Consider the following 14,625-nt stretch of genomic DNA (forward strand, 5'->3'; position numbering starts at 1 on the left):
CCCCCTCCCTCCCTTCCTCTGTCTCTCCCTCCCTCTCTCCCTCCCTCTCTGCCCCCTCCCTCTCCCTCCTTTCCTCCCTCTCTCTCTCTCTCTCTCTCCCTCTCACACACAGAAACATCAAATGCCCCCTTTTTAAGCACCCAGAACCCCCTCATACACTTCCTCATCAGTTTGAAACTCAAGCCCACATTAAAAAAAACTGTAGCGCAATTCCTAAAATAAGAATCTGCAGGATCGGAGCAGCCTGGAAACCGGATTAAGTAAATCATAAAATAGATTTGGGTTAATGAAAGCCCACCGCAAGAGACATTCAAGCTCCCTCCGAAAGGCAGGAAAAATGCATAAGAGGGTTATTTTGTCCCCATTTGTGACCTGGCCTTTAGGCATTAAAAAGAAATAAATATATATTTTTTTAAAAAAAATAATTAAATAAAAAAATAAGAATAAACAAATTAAAAATAAAACAAAAAGCAATAATAATAAAATAAAAATAAATAATTGAAATAAATAAACAAACAGACAAACAAACAAATAAATAAAAAAACAAAAACAAGCAGAAACTCAAAGGACAAACTCAGTGGACCCTTGGTTCTTTTTCTGCCGTCAGATTTCTATCTTTCTTGCCCACCTACCCCTTACAAACCTCTTCCCCACTCCCCACCCCATTTAATTGTGGTTGCCAGTGTCCCAGCAGACACACACACACACACACACACACACACACACACACACACACACACACAGCTCAGGATAAGGAAAGCTTCGCTTCCTACAGAAATTTTGAGGTGAGAATTTCCGGCTCCAAATAATCTTGGTCGAACAAAGTCTCAGGAGTGCAAAAACTTTTCTTTCTTTCTTTCTTTCTTTCTTTCTTTCTTTCTTTCTTTCTTTCTTTCTTTCTTTCTTTCTTTCTTTCTTTCTTTCTTATCTTTCTTTTAAAAAACACCCAGGTGGAAAAAATTAAGAGTGTTTTTTGTTTTTTTATTAAAGAACGGATTTCAGATTTGATCTGGGACCCAAAGCTGCGAGGCAGATTCTTGTGTGAAACGCATTTGAATTGTGCAGTTTCAAATTGCGGTTGTCCTATCGGTTGCGTAGTTAGCCAAGAAGAACGAGCCGTGGGGAAATGAGCTTCTGTATTTCCCCGCCTCTCTCCTCTCCAAAAAAAACATAAAATCCTGGATTTCTCCAAGTTTAAAAGAAGGGCTAAGAGGGTGGAAAGGCTGAGAACACAGAACTCGAATCCGAGGGACCTGGGAGGTCATCTAGTCCAACCCCCTGCTCAAGACAGGAGACCTTATCCCATCCTGGTCAAATGGTTATCCAGTCTATTTTTCAAACTCTCCAGAGATAAAAAATGACAGAGAAAGAAATGGAAAGAGTAGAGAAGTTAAAAATTAAGAATCTGTTGGAAGTTCATCTCCTAAACAGCAAAACAACCTAGATGGAGGGGGGGGGGGAATCTCGGTTGCAGGAATTACAGATGTCTAGTTTAATGAAGAGAAGGAATAGTGGTGACATGATAGCAGTCTTCCAACATCTCAGGGGCTGCCCCAAAGAAGAGGGAGTCAAGCTATTCTCCAAAGCGCCTGAAGGCAGGACAAGAAGCAACGGATGGAAACTGATCAAGGAGAGAAGCAACCTGGAACCAAGGAGAAATTTCCTGGCACTGAGAACAATTAATAAGTGGAACAACTTGCTGCCTCCTCCTCCTCCTCCTCCTCCTCCTCCATTTTAAGAAGAGATTGGACAGCCATTTGTCTGGAATGGTATAGGGTCTCCTGCTTGAGCAGGGGGTCAGACTAGAAGACCTCCAAGGTCCCTTCCAACTGTGTTCTCCTCCTCCTTCTCCTCCTCCATTTTAAGAAGAGACTGGACAGCCATTTGTCTGGAATGGTATAGGGTCTCCTGCTTGAGCAGGGGGTCAGACTAGAAGACCTCCAAGGTCCCTTCCAACTGTGTTCTCCTCCTCCTCCTCTGCCTCCATTTTAAGAAGAGATTGGACAGCCATTTGTCTGGAATGGTATAGGGTCTTCTACTTGAGCAGGGGGTTGGACTAGAAGACCTCCAAGGTCCCTTCCAACTGTGTTCTCCTCCTCCTCCTCTGCCTCCATTTTAAGAAGAGATTGGACAGCCATTTGTCTGGAATGGTATAGGGTCTCCTGCTTGAGCAGGGGGTTGGACTAGAAGACCTCCAAGGTCCCTTCCAACTGTGTTCTCCTCCTCCTCCTCTGCCTCCATTTTAAGAAGAGATTGGACAGCCATTTGTCTGGAATGGTATAGGGTCTCCTGCTTGAGCAGGGGGTCGGACTAGAAGACCTTCCAAGGTCCTTTCCAACTCTTGTTGTTCTGTTATTGCCAATTATTCCCAGATATTCCCACATGGTTAAATTATTATCAACGAGAGCGGACATTTTCTTCCCTCTTACAGTTCCCGAGATTATATTTATCTCCGGGCACGGAGAAAAACCCCCTGGTGTGTGAATGCCACGATTTCCCCTTTTACGTGGGATGGGGACTTCTTAATTTCCTACGGGAATTGTAGCGTTTCCTTTCATTGTCCTGGATTTTCGGGACGGCCGACAGTCCCGCTCAGCCCTTTTTTTTGGCTGCAAAGGCAGCCCTGCCGAGCTTCTCATAAATATTTTCATAAGGTCTTTAGATCTTCTGCAGAAGGGTTTGGCGAACGTTTTTTTCCTGACGCGGCCCTGGGCCAGCTCTCCCCACAACAGCTGACTTTGCGGCCCCCCCTGCCCCCCCTTTCCCCTCCGTCTAAATCACATCCGAAACGGCATCCTTCTGGGTGTTTGATCTGCAGGCATCCGATAACTGCTTTATTAGACCACAAAGCCACAAAATATATCTTATGGGAGCCTCGGTTTATTTATCTTCAAGGTCGACCCACCCTTCCGTCCGTGAGGGATTGTGAGCGTCTCGCTCGTTCCCAGGTTCCAAAAGTGCAAAAATCGTAGCTACAGGGGCAGTAATAGTGAATCCAGCAAAAAAAAAGAGAGAAAAAGAGGGGGAAAAAATAGGGTGGGTGGGAAATAAAATCCCATAATGGACAAGCTTTTCTCTGCGAAAGGACCGATTCCGTCTTCCAAACGGCTAGGCCCTTGCAGAAGCAGCTAAGTTTTAATGCTAAAAAAGAAAGGGGCAGTTGATCTTCAGGTTGGGGTGTGCTGGGGACCCTAACTCTGATCCCCCCGTTTCTGCAATTATATACACCCCATGTTTTATATGGGGTATTTTAGAGCAGGCTTTTTATTCAATATTTATTGTGATTTTTATTATTGCCTGTTCACCGTCCTGAGTCCCGTAAGGGAGATAGGGCGGTATATAAATTTAAATAATAAATAAATAATAAATAAATAAATGTCCCATCTCGTCTGCAAGGGGACCCCAGAAAGAAATGGGAAAAATCCATCGGGTCAAGCTCTGTGCCTAAAAGTTTTTTGATATTTCCATCTGACACCTGAAGTTGGGGGATATCCTTTTGATATCAACCATCCTGGGTCTCTTCGCCTATCGTCTCTTCTCGATAAGCCACGATTGAGGTAACTATGGGTTGTTAGACACCACTGTGGTGCCAAGCTATTAAGCTACGCTGAGCAAGACAAGCTGGGCTGTCAAACGCCACCATCACGCCAAGCCACGAACAAGCCATCTTAACGGCTTGGTGCGTTGTGTGAGCTTTGACACAACTTTGTTTCCTCCAGCGCTTCCTGGCGTTTGCCTCAGCTTAAAAACTTGCGCATGCCACGCCTCCGGTTTTCTTAGAAACTAGAGTTGTTTGTGTTACGTTTTTCTGCTTACTTGTGCGGGGATTTTATAGGGGTTTTAATTACTTTTAAATTTGACATTCTCAAATATTTCATTTTAATCAAATTTTAACTAGGTGTAATATGTTAGCTTTTTATCATTTGTCAGCCGCCCTGAGTCCGAAAGGAGAAGGGCGGGATATAAATACAATTAATAAATAAATAAATAAATAATAAATAAAAACCATGACAGAGCCAGGATGGTGTTATCTTGGTCTGTGAAATAGCCATGGTTTCTGGGGCTCCTTTGAGGAGGAGAGATAGATTGGGGGACCCCCAGACCAGAGAGAGAGAGAGAGAGAGGACCAGGCCAATATTACAAATCATAATTTTGGGGAATTGGAGGGTCAAAGCCCAGTTAAATGGGACTAGAATCCTAAAATGGGGACACACACAATCTGGATTGTTAAGGAAAGGAATCAAAAACAGGGACTCCGAAAAACAACACATTGGGATCCAGGACTTCTCAAAATGTATCTTTTCTATTAAATTTTTGCCTTCGCTACCCCTTCTAGCCAAAGCTATGTCGTCTAAATTAATTCTTTAATCCGGTGTTTCTCAATCTTGACAACTGTAAGACGGGTGGACTTAAAGTTCATCTTAAAGTTGTCAAGATTGAGAAACACCACTTTAATCTTCTTTGCCTCCATTCTTCCCTCTTCTCGTGTCCAACTAGGGATCGTCAACCGTGTAGGAAAAAGGTCCTCTTTCAGTCCTTCTCCATAAATCCAGTGGTGCTGTAGAAAACCCACTGAGAACACACGATGGATCCCGAGATCATCCTGACCTGTCTGCAAAATCCTCTGCTCTCCCGTTGATCAATCCTCCCCAAGCAACGAAGTGTCAATGGGCCAAAATAGAAGCAAAACAGGTCTCTTTCTAAGAACTTTGCAAGGGTAGAGAAGAGCAACAAAGATGGTTAGGAGACTGGAGGCTAAAACATACGAGGAATGGTTGCTGGAATTGGGGATGTCTAGTTTAATGAAGAGAAGGACAAGGGGGGACAGGATAGCAGTCTTCCAGTATCTCAGGGGCTGCCCCAAAGAAGAGAGAGTCAAGCTATTCTCCAAAGCACCTGAAGACAGGACAAGAAGCAACGGATGGAAACTAATCAAGGAGAGAAGCAACCTGGAACTAAGGAGAAACTTCCTGACAGTGAGAACAATTAATTGTTGGAAAGACTTGCCTCCAGAAGTTGTGGGTGCTCCAACCCTGGAGGTTTTTATGAAGAGACTGGACAGCCATTTGTCTGAAATGGACTAGGCTTTCCTGCTTGAGCGGGGGGCTGGACTAGAAGACCTCCAAGGTCCCTTCCAACTCTGTTATTCTGCTCTGTTCTCCAGGGTGGAGAGGACCATGGGTATATCTCTATCTCTATCTATCTATCTGTCTGTCTGTCTGTCTGTCTCTATCTATCTATCTGTCTGTCTGTCTGTCTGTCTGTCTGTCTATCTCTATCTCTATCTCTATCTCTATCTCTATCTTTATATTTATATTTATATCTATCTATCTATCTATCTATCTATCTCTATCTCTTTCTCTATATCTATATCTATATATCTATCTATATATATATATCTATATCTATCTATCTATCTCTATCTCTATCTCTATCTATCTGTCTGTCTGTCTGTCTGTCTGTCTGTCTGTCTGTCTTTCTGTCTGTCTGTCTGTCTATCTATCTATCTATCTATCTATCTATCTATCTATCTATCTATATCTATATCTATATCTATATCTATATCTATCTATCTATCTATCTCTATATATCTAATCTATATCTATATCTATATCTATATCTATATCTATATCTATATCTATATCTATATCTATATCTATATCTATATCTATATCTATCTATATCTATACATATATATGAGTTTTAAAGACTCTTCCTTCTTGCAGTGATAATATTCTAGGAGACCAGCTGAAGGAACCAACGTTCTCCAGTCACCTAGTAGAATTGGGGGTCTCCAGGCTAGAAAAAAGGCAACAAAAGGGTCTTCTCCATCCTTACCTTGAGCACTCTCAGAGCTTGCCCGGCACGTGGTCCTGGTGGGGTGAGGGCCACCTGGGCACAATGGCTTGTTGGCAAGTGCATGGCGCTGTACGGGTGGCGTGCGACCCCTCGCCCAGCCTGCCCTCCTCGAGGTTCTTCCTTGACCGCAATCGATCGTGGGTCAAAGGGGGGCAGGCCCTTGCGTTCCCCTCCGAAAGAGAGGAAGGGGTACGGGTCAGTGGGGAAGTAGTTTGGGAAGGAGGCCCCCTTGGGCAACCTCTGTTGGTTCCCTTGAAGCAACTCGGAGAGTAACTGCTCATCCCCAATGTAGGAGGCCAGCTCCGATTCGCACAAGGGGGCCAATTCGGTGGTGGTTGACCTCGCTGGAGCCATCTCCAGAGCTTGGTAGTGCCTCTCGCCCTCAAAGTAGCCTCCTTGGGACATGGTAGAAGACCCAACGCCAGTCCTTCTTTCTCCCCGACCTTCCGACGGCTCCAACCCACGTCTTTACGGGCACCTTGTCTCGAAAGGTCTTCTTCTCGATGTCTACCTCCTTTGTAGACGCGGTTATTTCTCTTTCTTTCTCTCCTGGGTTGTCTTCTTCTGGTTTGCCTCTGGACTTGGGTGGGTGGGATTGTCTCGTCTTTGTTCTCGCCTCGGGGAGTCGCCGACTCTCAGGATGTCCAAGTGGTTTTTGGGTCTTCTTCTCCCTGTCTCTGCTGAATTCCTGTCCTCTTTTGCTCTACCTATCTGGCCTTGGTTCCCTCTTTTTTCTCTACCCTGTTCCTCTGCATGCCTGCCCCTTCCTTCCTCTTTCTACGCGGCACCCCAGCTCTGCTCGTAACAGAGACCGCTTCACCCAGCTACAACTCCTTCACAACCTGGTCCAAACCCGGAGGTCCTCCTCTTCTCAACCCATCCTGCAAGGAACGTCCTAAGTATCTTCACTGTCATGGCTGCTCCTCTACGGCTAAGAGGCCCCTTCTGGCTTCCTACGCTCACCCAACTGACCCCTGTCAGAATCCAGGCCAAGACTTTTGTCCCCTTCTTAACAATCGCTCGCCAGCACACTGGTAACTTGCAGGTTCCCCTTTGTGAGGAGACCTCGAGATATTTCTCAATCCCTTTTCGGTCCTACCTTGGCGCGTTGCGATCTCCACATCCAGCCGCAGTGCACAGTTTGCAAGACTTGAAAAGGGCCTTCTTAGAAGCGGAACCAGAACGGGGCCTACCTCAACATATTGTCTGTTTTCGTTGTCGTCCAAATGGCTTACAAATTCTCATTTTTGTCCAGAAAGAGAGAGGTGCTTATTTTTGATTTTTTTTTTTTTTTTAAAAATCAGGCCTGCTGTAACTATCTTGGTTTTCTCTTAAATTAAGAGCCCAAAGGACTAGGGGTGACATGATAGCAGTGTTCCAATATCTCAGGGGCTGCCCCAAAGAAGAGGGAGTCAAGCTATTCTCCAAAGCACCTGAAGGTAGGACAAGAAGCAACGGATGGAAACTAATCAAGGAGAGAAGCAACCTAGAACTAAGGAGAAACTTCCTGACAGTGAGAACAATTAACCAGGGGAACAATCTGCCTCCAGAAACGGTGAATGCTCCAACCCTGGAAGTTTTTAAGAAGAGATTGGACAGCCATTTGTCTGAAGCTTTCCTGCCTGAGCGGGGGGTTGGACTAGAAGACCTCCAAGGTCCCTTCCAACTCTGTTATTCTATTCTATTCTATTCTATTCTATTCTATTCTATTCTATTCTATTCTATTCTATTCTATTCCTTATTCTATTCTATTTCTCTATTCTATTCTATTCTATTCTATTCTATTCTATTCTATTCTATTCTATTCTATTCTATTCCTTATTCTATTCTATTCTATTCTATTCTATTCTATTCTATTCCATATTCTATTCTATTTCTCTATTCTATTCTATTCTATTCTATTCCTTATTCTATTCTATTCTATTCTATTCTATTCTATTCTATTCTATTCCTTATTCTATTCTATTCTATTCCATATTCTATTCTATTTCTCTATTCTATTCTATTCTATTCTATTCTATTCTAATTAGCCTTTTCCTGGAAAAGGTGGGTATTTAGACCCAAATCCCAGAAGGTAGCAAAAGACTGGAGGAGGTGCAGCATTCAAATATTCGCCTTCATTCATGAGAATTAAAACATACCAGCATTTTTCAGCTTCGACAATGTTAAGATGGCTGGACTTCAACTCCCAGAATTCCTCAGCCAGCCCATGTGCTTGTCCCCCCATCTTAACATTGCCAAGGTTGAAAAAAAAATCTGTAATACACAGGTGCAGACTGCAAAATCGTGGAGGCATTCAAGCCTCTTGCACCCATATTGAGAAAAAACAGAAGATAGGCAAAAAAAAATCTAACCATTTAATTTCTATTTCTAGGTTTAGTTTTTAACCATTTATTTAACCATGCTTGCTTAGCTCCACGCATTTGACAGAAGTATAATGTGTTGCCTGTTGTGGGCATGCCCACGCTTGTGGCTGGTAAATCATGGCTGTTGTGTGTGGTTTACTCAACAAATCCTGATTAAATGGTGGTTTAAGAGGAGATGGGTGAATAAAGTACCTTTCCATCCCTGTAGAGGGCGCCACAAAGCCAAAAAAAACCACAGTTGCACACATCTTTTCCTGCCCCATAAGGCAAAAAGGAACCTGCTGGAGAAAAGTAAGTCCTTGACTTACGACCGCAATTGAGCCCAAAGTTTCCTTTCCTAAGGGACACGGTCGTTAAGTGAATTTGGCCCCATTTTACAACCTTTCTCGCCCCAGTGGCTAGCTGCATCCCCTGCAGTCGTTAAATTAGGAACACGGTTGCTAAGTGGAATCCGACTTTCCCCTCCCCATCGACTTTGCTTGTCAGAAGGTCGCAAAAAGGGATCGCAGGACACACCCACCCCCGGGGACACTGCGACCGTCATAAATACGAGTCAGTTGCCAAGCAGCCGGATTTTGGATCACGTGACCACGGGGATGCTGCGAGGGTCGTTAAGTGTGAAAACTGTTCATAAGTCGCTTTTTTTCAGAGCCGTTGTAACTCGGAACGGTCACTAAATGGATCGTTGTAACTCGAGGACCACCTGTATTTCAGACGTGGGCAAGCTCAGACTTTTACCTTCTGATTGAGGGGTTTTGGAGGTCTTTTTTGGTCCTTCAAGAGATGGCAACAACCTTGTCTGAATGCTCCCTAGAAAAATTTGTGGTTGGTGGTGTGAAGAGTGTCCATGGAGATTCTCCATCATCCAGGTCAGGGGTAGGCAACCTTGGCTCGTTTATGACTCGTGGACTTCAACTCCCAGAATTCCAGAGCCAGCATGGCTCAGCTTGGAAACCTCTCCCTTTCCCCTCAGCATGGCTGGCTCAGGAATTCTGGGAGTTGAAGTCCACCAGTCATAAAAGGGCCAAGTTTCAAGTCCCCTGCTTATGGACTTCTACTCCCAGAATTCCTCAGCCAGGCACGCTGGCTCAGGAATTCTGGGAGTTGAAGTCCACGAGTTATAAAAGAGCCAAGGTTGCCTACCCCTGTTCTAGCCGATGCCATGCCTTAGATTGAAGGAGACAAAGCCATCAGCCAGGATCTGCAAGCCGTTGTGTATTTGTGGCTTACTTTGTATTTTGGGTTCCAGCTGTCACGGACATAGTTGAAGGCCCTTGGTGGGACAGGTGTTTGCTGAGCCCGGCTCCCCCCCCCCAAATCCATAGTTTCAGGCCTTCTGCTATTTTGTTTTTTTTCCAAAGTAAAAGAAAAATTAATACCACTTTACAAGGCCTGGGTAAGGCCACACTTGGAATACGGCATCCAGTTTTGATCACCACAATGTAAAAAAGTTGTTGACACTCTAGAAAAAAAAGAGTGCAGAGAAGAGCAACAAAGATGATCAGGGGACTGCAGGATAAAATATAAAAAAAAGAGTTGCTGGAATTGGGGATGTCTAGTTCAGGGGTAGGCAACCTTGGCTCTTTTATGACTCGTGGACTTCAACTCCCAGAATTCCTGAGCCAGCATGGCTCAGCTTGGAAACCTCTCCCTTTCCCCTCAGCATGGCTGGCTCAGGAATTCTGGGAGTTGAAGTCCACGAGTCATAAAAGAGCCAAGGTGGCCTACCCCTGGCCTAAACCATTCAGAATAACAGAATAACAGAGCTGGAAGGGACCTTGGAGGTCTTCTAGTCCACCCCCTGCTCAAGCAGGAGTCCCTAGACCAGGGGTAGGCAACCTTGGCTCTTTTATGACTCGTGGACTTCAACTCCCAGAATTCCTAAGCCACCATGGTTCAGCTTGGAAACCTCTCCTTTTTTCCCTCAGCGTGGCTGGGTGAGGAATTCTGGGAGTTGAAGTCCACGAGTCATAAAAGAGCCAAGATTGCCTACCCCTGATCCAGCTCATGGTTGTCCCAAAGGTGTTTTTTTTTTCAGGAGGCAACTGAACTTTCTTGTTTCTCTTTGAAGACGTTTTGCTTCTCATCCCAGAAGCTTCTTCCGTTCTGGCTGAATGGTGGGGAACGGAAGAATTTATATTCCTTGTTGGGCCAAGAAGGCTCCACGCCAAGTGACTTCAAGAACATCCACAAACCATTTCCCGGGCCAAGCTTTTCACCTTCTTGAACCATTAAAATTGTGCTAGTCGCTACAGGTGGTCCTCAACGTACGACCGAAATTTCTGTTGCTCGGCCAGACGTTCGTTCAGGGAGTTTTGCTCCCTTTTATGACCTTCCCTGCCACCGTTGTTCGGTGAACCACACTGCAGTTGTTAAGTGAGTAACACGGTGGTTAAGTGAATCTGGCTTCCCTATTGACTTTGCTGGCCTCTGTTTCTCCTTCTGTCCTCGCCACTTTTTACAGAGGTACAATTGAGAACCTTTTAACAAATTGCATCTCTGTCTGGTCTGGGGGTAGCAGAGCCTCAGATAGAAGGTCCACGCAGAAAGTGGTGAGGACAGCTGCAAAGATTATAAGAAGCTCACTTTTCTGTTATTCAGGATCCTGCTTACAAGCGCTCATATGTGCTTAGAACTCGGAGCATTGTTAGAGACCCCACTCACCCCCCACTCCACGGTCTGTTTCTGTTGCTCCTCTCTAGGAGGAGGTTTCGAAGTATTTATAGCAGGACGACAAGATTCTGCAACAGCTTTGCTCCTTACACTATTCGTCCTGTAAATTCGCAGGTTTTTTTCTCGCCACGTATATGTATACATCCGAACAAGACTGGTGTGTGTGTGTGTGTGTGTGTGTGTGTGTTTATATATATAATCTTTTGTCATGTTTATGTAGTGTATATTGGAGGTGGTTGCCCTTGGAGGGCTGAATGCAACGAAACTTCATTTTAATGTATGCTGATTAGTGGACATTTAAAGCGACTATAAAGTTATTCTGTTCTATTCCATTCCATATTTTCTCTTCTCTTCTCTTCTCTTCTCTTCTAATCTCTTCTCTTCTATTCCATTCTATTCCTTATTTCTATTCTATTCTATTCTATTCTATTCTATTCTATTCTATTCTATTCTATTCTATTCTATTCTATTCTATTCCATTCCATTCCATTCCATTCCATTCCATTCCATTCCTTATTTCTATTCTATTCTATTCTACTCTATTCTGTTCTATTTTATTCCATTCTATGGTCAGAAGGTCACAAAAGGGATCAAGTGACTCCATCATAAATAGAGCCAGTAGCCAAGCGCCCGAATGTTGATGCTGCAATGGTTGTTAGTGTGAACAACGATCATAAGTCACTGTTTTCAGCGCCATTGTAACTTTGAATGGTCACTAAATGAATGGCTGTAAGTTGAACACTCTCTGTACTGTTTTGTTCCCCCTGCCAAGCCTGCAATTCTGGGATTTTTTGAAGGTCTCCCTTCCAGCTGTCAGCCAGCCCTAATCCTGTTTAGCTCTCCTCAGAGCCAGCTCAGTGCTGCCCCCTGCTGTCAAGAAAGACAGAGCTGAATTCATGATACCTCAGGGTGGGAGGTGAAGGTGCTTTGCCCACTCCCCAAAATGTAAGCCCTGCACAGAGGCTGCCCTTTCCCAAAGACCCCCCCCCATAAGCCCCCTTGATTCTCACACACACCCCAGTGTGCTGAGTCAAAGTGCCTGCTCCATCCTACAAAACTGGTCATCTCCTGGTGGTCTCCTTTTCAAATTCCAACCACGCTCCACTTGACTTCCAGTCCAGCGAGCTGAATAAAATTGAATCAAACTCGAGTTCTGGGGTTTTTCAGAGATGGAGCCCAATGGCTCAAGATGGTCGCCCGCTTGAGAACCGAAGTATTTAATTAACCCTTTCTGGCTACTAGTTGGGGAACTAATCCATTCGATTTACTATTTCTCGCCAAATTCTCTCTCTCTCCCCCCCCCCCAGCTCTCTCTCAGATATTCTAACAGTGTTTCTTAACCTTGTCAGCTTTTAAGATAGATGGAGCTCAACTTTCAAAAGGAAACTTAAATGAAACATATGCTCCCAGTTTCTTCCCCAGTCCCTTCACTCTGCTGAACCTCTAATTTTCACAGCTGACAAAATACAATAACTACTAAGTTATTTTTGCCTAATGTGTATTCATATTAACCCTTAGGGTGTGGCTGCAGTATTATTATTATTGTTATTATTATTATTACTCTTTTATTACTTTATACTTCCCCATTTTATAGCCTGTACACATTATTATTATTAATAGTAATAATATTCTTTTATTACTTTATATTTCCCCATTTTATTGCCCGTACACATTATTAATAATAATAATAGTAATAATAATAGTAATAATAATACTTTTATTACTTTATATTTCCCCATTTTATTGCCCGTACACATTATTATTAATAATACTGTCTTTTATTATTTTATACTTCCCCATTTTATTGCCTGTATACATTATTATTATTGTTGTTGTTGTTGTTGTTAATAATAGTAATAATACTCTTTTATTGCTTTATACTTCCCCATTTTATTGCCTGTACACATTATTATTATTATTAATAATAATAATAATAATACTGTCTTGTATTACTTTATACCTCCCTATTTTATTGCCTGAATACTTTATTATTATTATTAATAATAATAGTAATAATAATACTGTCTTTTATTACTTTATACTTCCCCATATTGCCTGTACACATTATTATTATTAATAATATTAATATTATTAATATTACTGTCTTTTATTACTTTATACTTCCCCATTTTATTGCCTGTATACATTATTATTAATAATATTAATATTATTAATATTACTATCTTTTATTACTTTATACTTCCCCATTTTATTGCCTGTATACATCATCATCATCAATAATAATAATAATAATAATAATAATAATAATAATAATAATAATAATAATAATAATAATAATATTGTTTTCTGTTGTTTGCTAGTACTCCAGTACCAGAGTACAATTCCTTGTGTGTCTAACCACACTTGGCCGAATAAAAACAAAATATAATTCCTCAACCATCCTTGTGTTTCTCAGCTATGGCAACTTTCTGGAGGGTGGACTTCAGTTCCCAGAATTCCCCAGCCAGCCTTGCATTTCTCAACCATAACAACTTTCTGATGGGTGGGCTTCAATTCCCAGAATTCCCCAGCCAGCCTGGCTTTTCTCGGCTGTGGCAACTTTCTGCTGGGTGGGCTTCAATTCCCAGAATTCCCCAGCCAGCCATGCTGGCTGGGGAATTCTGGGAGTTGAAGTCCACCCATTTTAAAGCGCTTAAGGTTGAGAAACACTGTTCTAACCTAACCCCCACTCCCGTCTATTTAAAAAAAAAAAACGCAGCACAAAATCCTGTTATTTTCCTCTCCGCTTCCATGGCACCATCGCAGCTTGCCTGCTGCATCGTTGCCAAGCTGGCACGGCGCCCGCGAAGCCACGGTTTCTCAATCCTGGCTGACTCATCCCGATGGGAACGTGGGCCGCCCCCAGGGGGGGGGACAGGCGCTTAGCTAGATGAGTTGCTGTTTCATCAGCAAAGAAACCCAGCCAGGAAGCCATCCGGATGGCGAGTGGCGTTTAATTTACGACATCCAAAACAAAATGGAAAACAAAAGGAGAGAGAGAGAGAGAGAGAAAATGAGGAAACCTGGAATATACGAGGGCACCGATTGCAGGAGCGGATGCTCGCGGGACAGCTGAGGTTCCGCCACCACCCCTTAAAATATCCCCATCCCCAAAATATAAGGCAGCAACAAAAGACGCTTTTCCAAAGTGTGGGGCGAGAGGCAGGAATTGGGGCTCCAGCTCTTAAGGGTTGCCCCATCCGTCTCTGCCCCAGTGGGAGGCACTGCAGGTGAGGATTGGAGGGTGGGGGGTGGACCCCAGACCCTGCAAGAAGCTGGGGAAAGGAGTGTGTGCATTTGGGGAGGGGTGTGTCGTCCCCCAACGGGTCCAGCTCCGCCCAACGGTGGGCAGGCGGAACCGTTTCTAGTGGCTAAAAACCAGTGCAGTCCATGTTTGGCTGTTCCTTCCGTCTGCTCAATTCTGGGACGTGGCCAGCGTCTCTTTTCCGCACATGGGCTCCAGCTGTTCTTTGGTCTCTTTGCTGAGGTCGTTCTCGACCTCCCCGGCGTCCATCTTGGGGTACACGACCACGCAGAGCTTCTGTCCCACCCGAGTGATTCCATCTGGAAGGGAAAAAAACAAACGGATTGGGCAAAGAGAACAAGAGCTGGGTGGTTTTCTTGCAGACGTTTCACTACCCAACTGGGGAACGTCATCAGTGCTAGAAGGGAGGGAGGTTTGTGGAGTGGAGGAGGAGGAAGAGGAAGAGGAAGAGGAAGAGGAAGA

At 43.9% G+C, this 14,625-nt stretch overlaps 2 protein-coding genes across 2 annotated transcripts in view; both read right to left on the reverse strand.

Annotated features, from left to right (window-relative positions):
• The window catches only part of CEBPE (CCAAT enhancer binding protein epsilon), a 7,320-nt gene extending 1,056 nt beyond the window's left edge, over positions 1-6,264 (reverse strand). The window contains exon 1 of the mRNA XM_029285709.1: positions 5,839-6,264. Coding sequence (XP_029141542.1) covers positions 5,839-6,264 — 426 coding nt within the window. The remainder of the gene's footprint in view (positions 1-5,838) is intronic.
• Positions 6,265-13,836: 7,572 nt separating this feature from the next.
• Positions 13,837-14,625, reverse strand: part of SLC7A8 (solute carrier family 7 member 8) — a 37,925-nt gene continuing 37,136 nt past the window's right edge. The window contains exon 11 of the mRNA XM_015824070.2: positions 13,837-14,462. Within this exon, the coding sequence (XP_015679556.1) occupies positions 14,314-14,462 (149 nt within the window). The 3' untranslated portion in view covers positions 13,837-14,313. The remainder of the gene's footprint in view (positions 14,463-14,625) is intronic.

This window comes from Protobothrops mucrosquamatus, unplaced genomic scaffold (assembly GCF_001527695.2).
Source record: "Protobothrops mucrosquamatus isolate PMUCROS unplaced genomic scaffold, P.Mucros_1.0 scaffold2100, whole genome shotgun sequence".
In the NCBI taxonomy this organism is placed as follows: Eukaryota; Metazoa; Chordata; class Lepidosauria; order Squamata; family Viperidae; genus Protobothrops; species Protobothrops mucrosquamatus.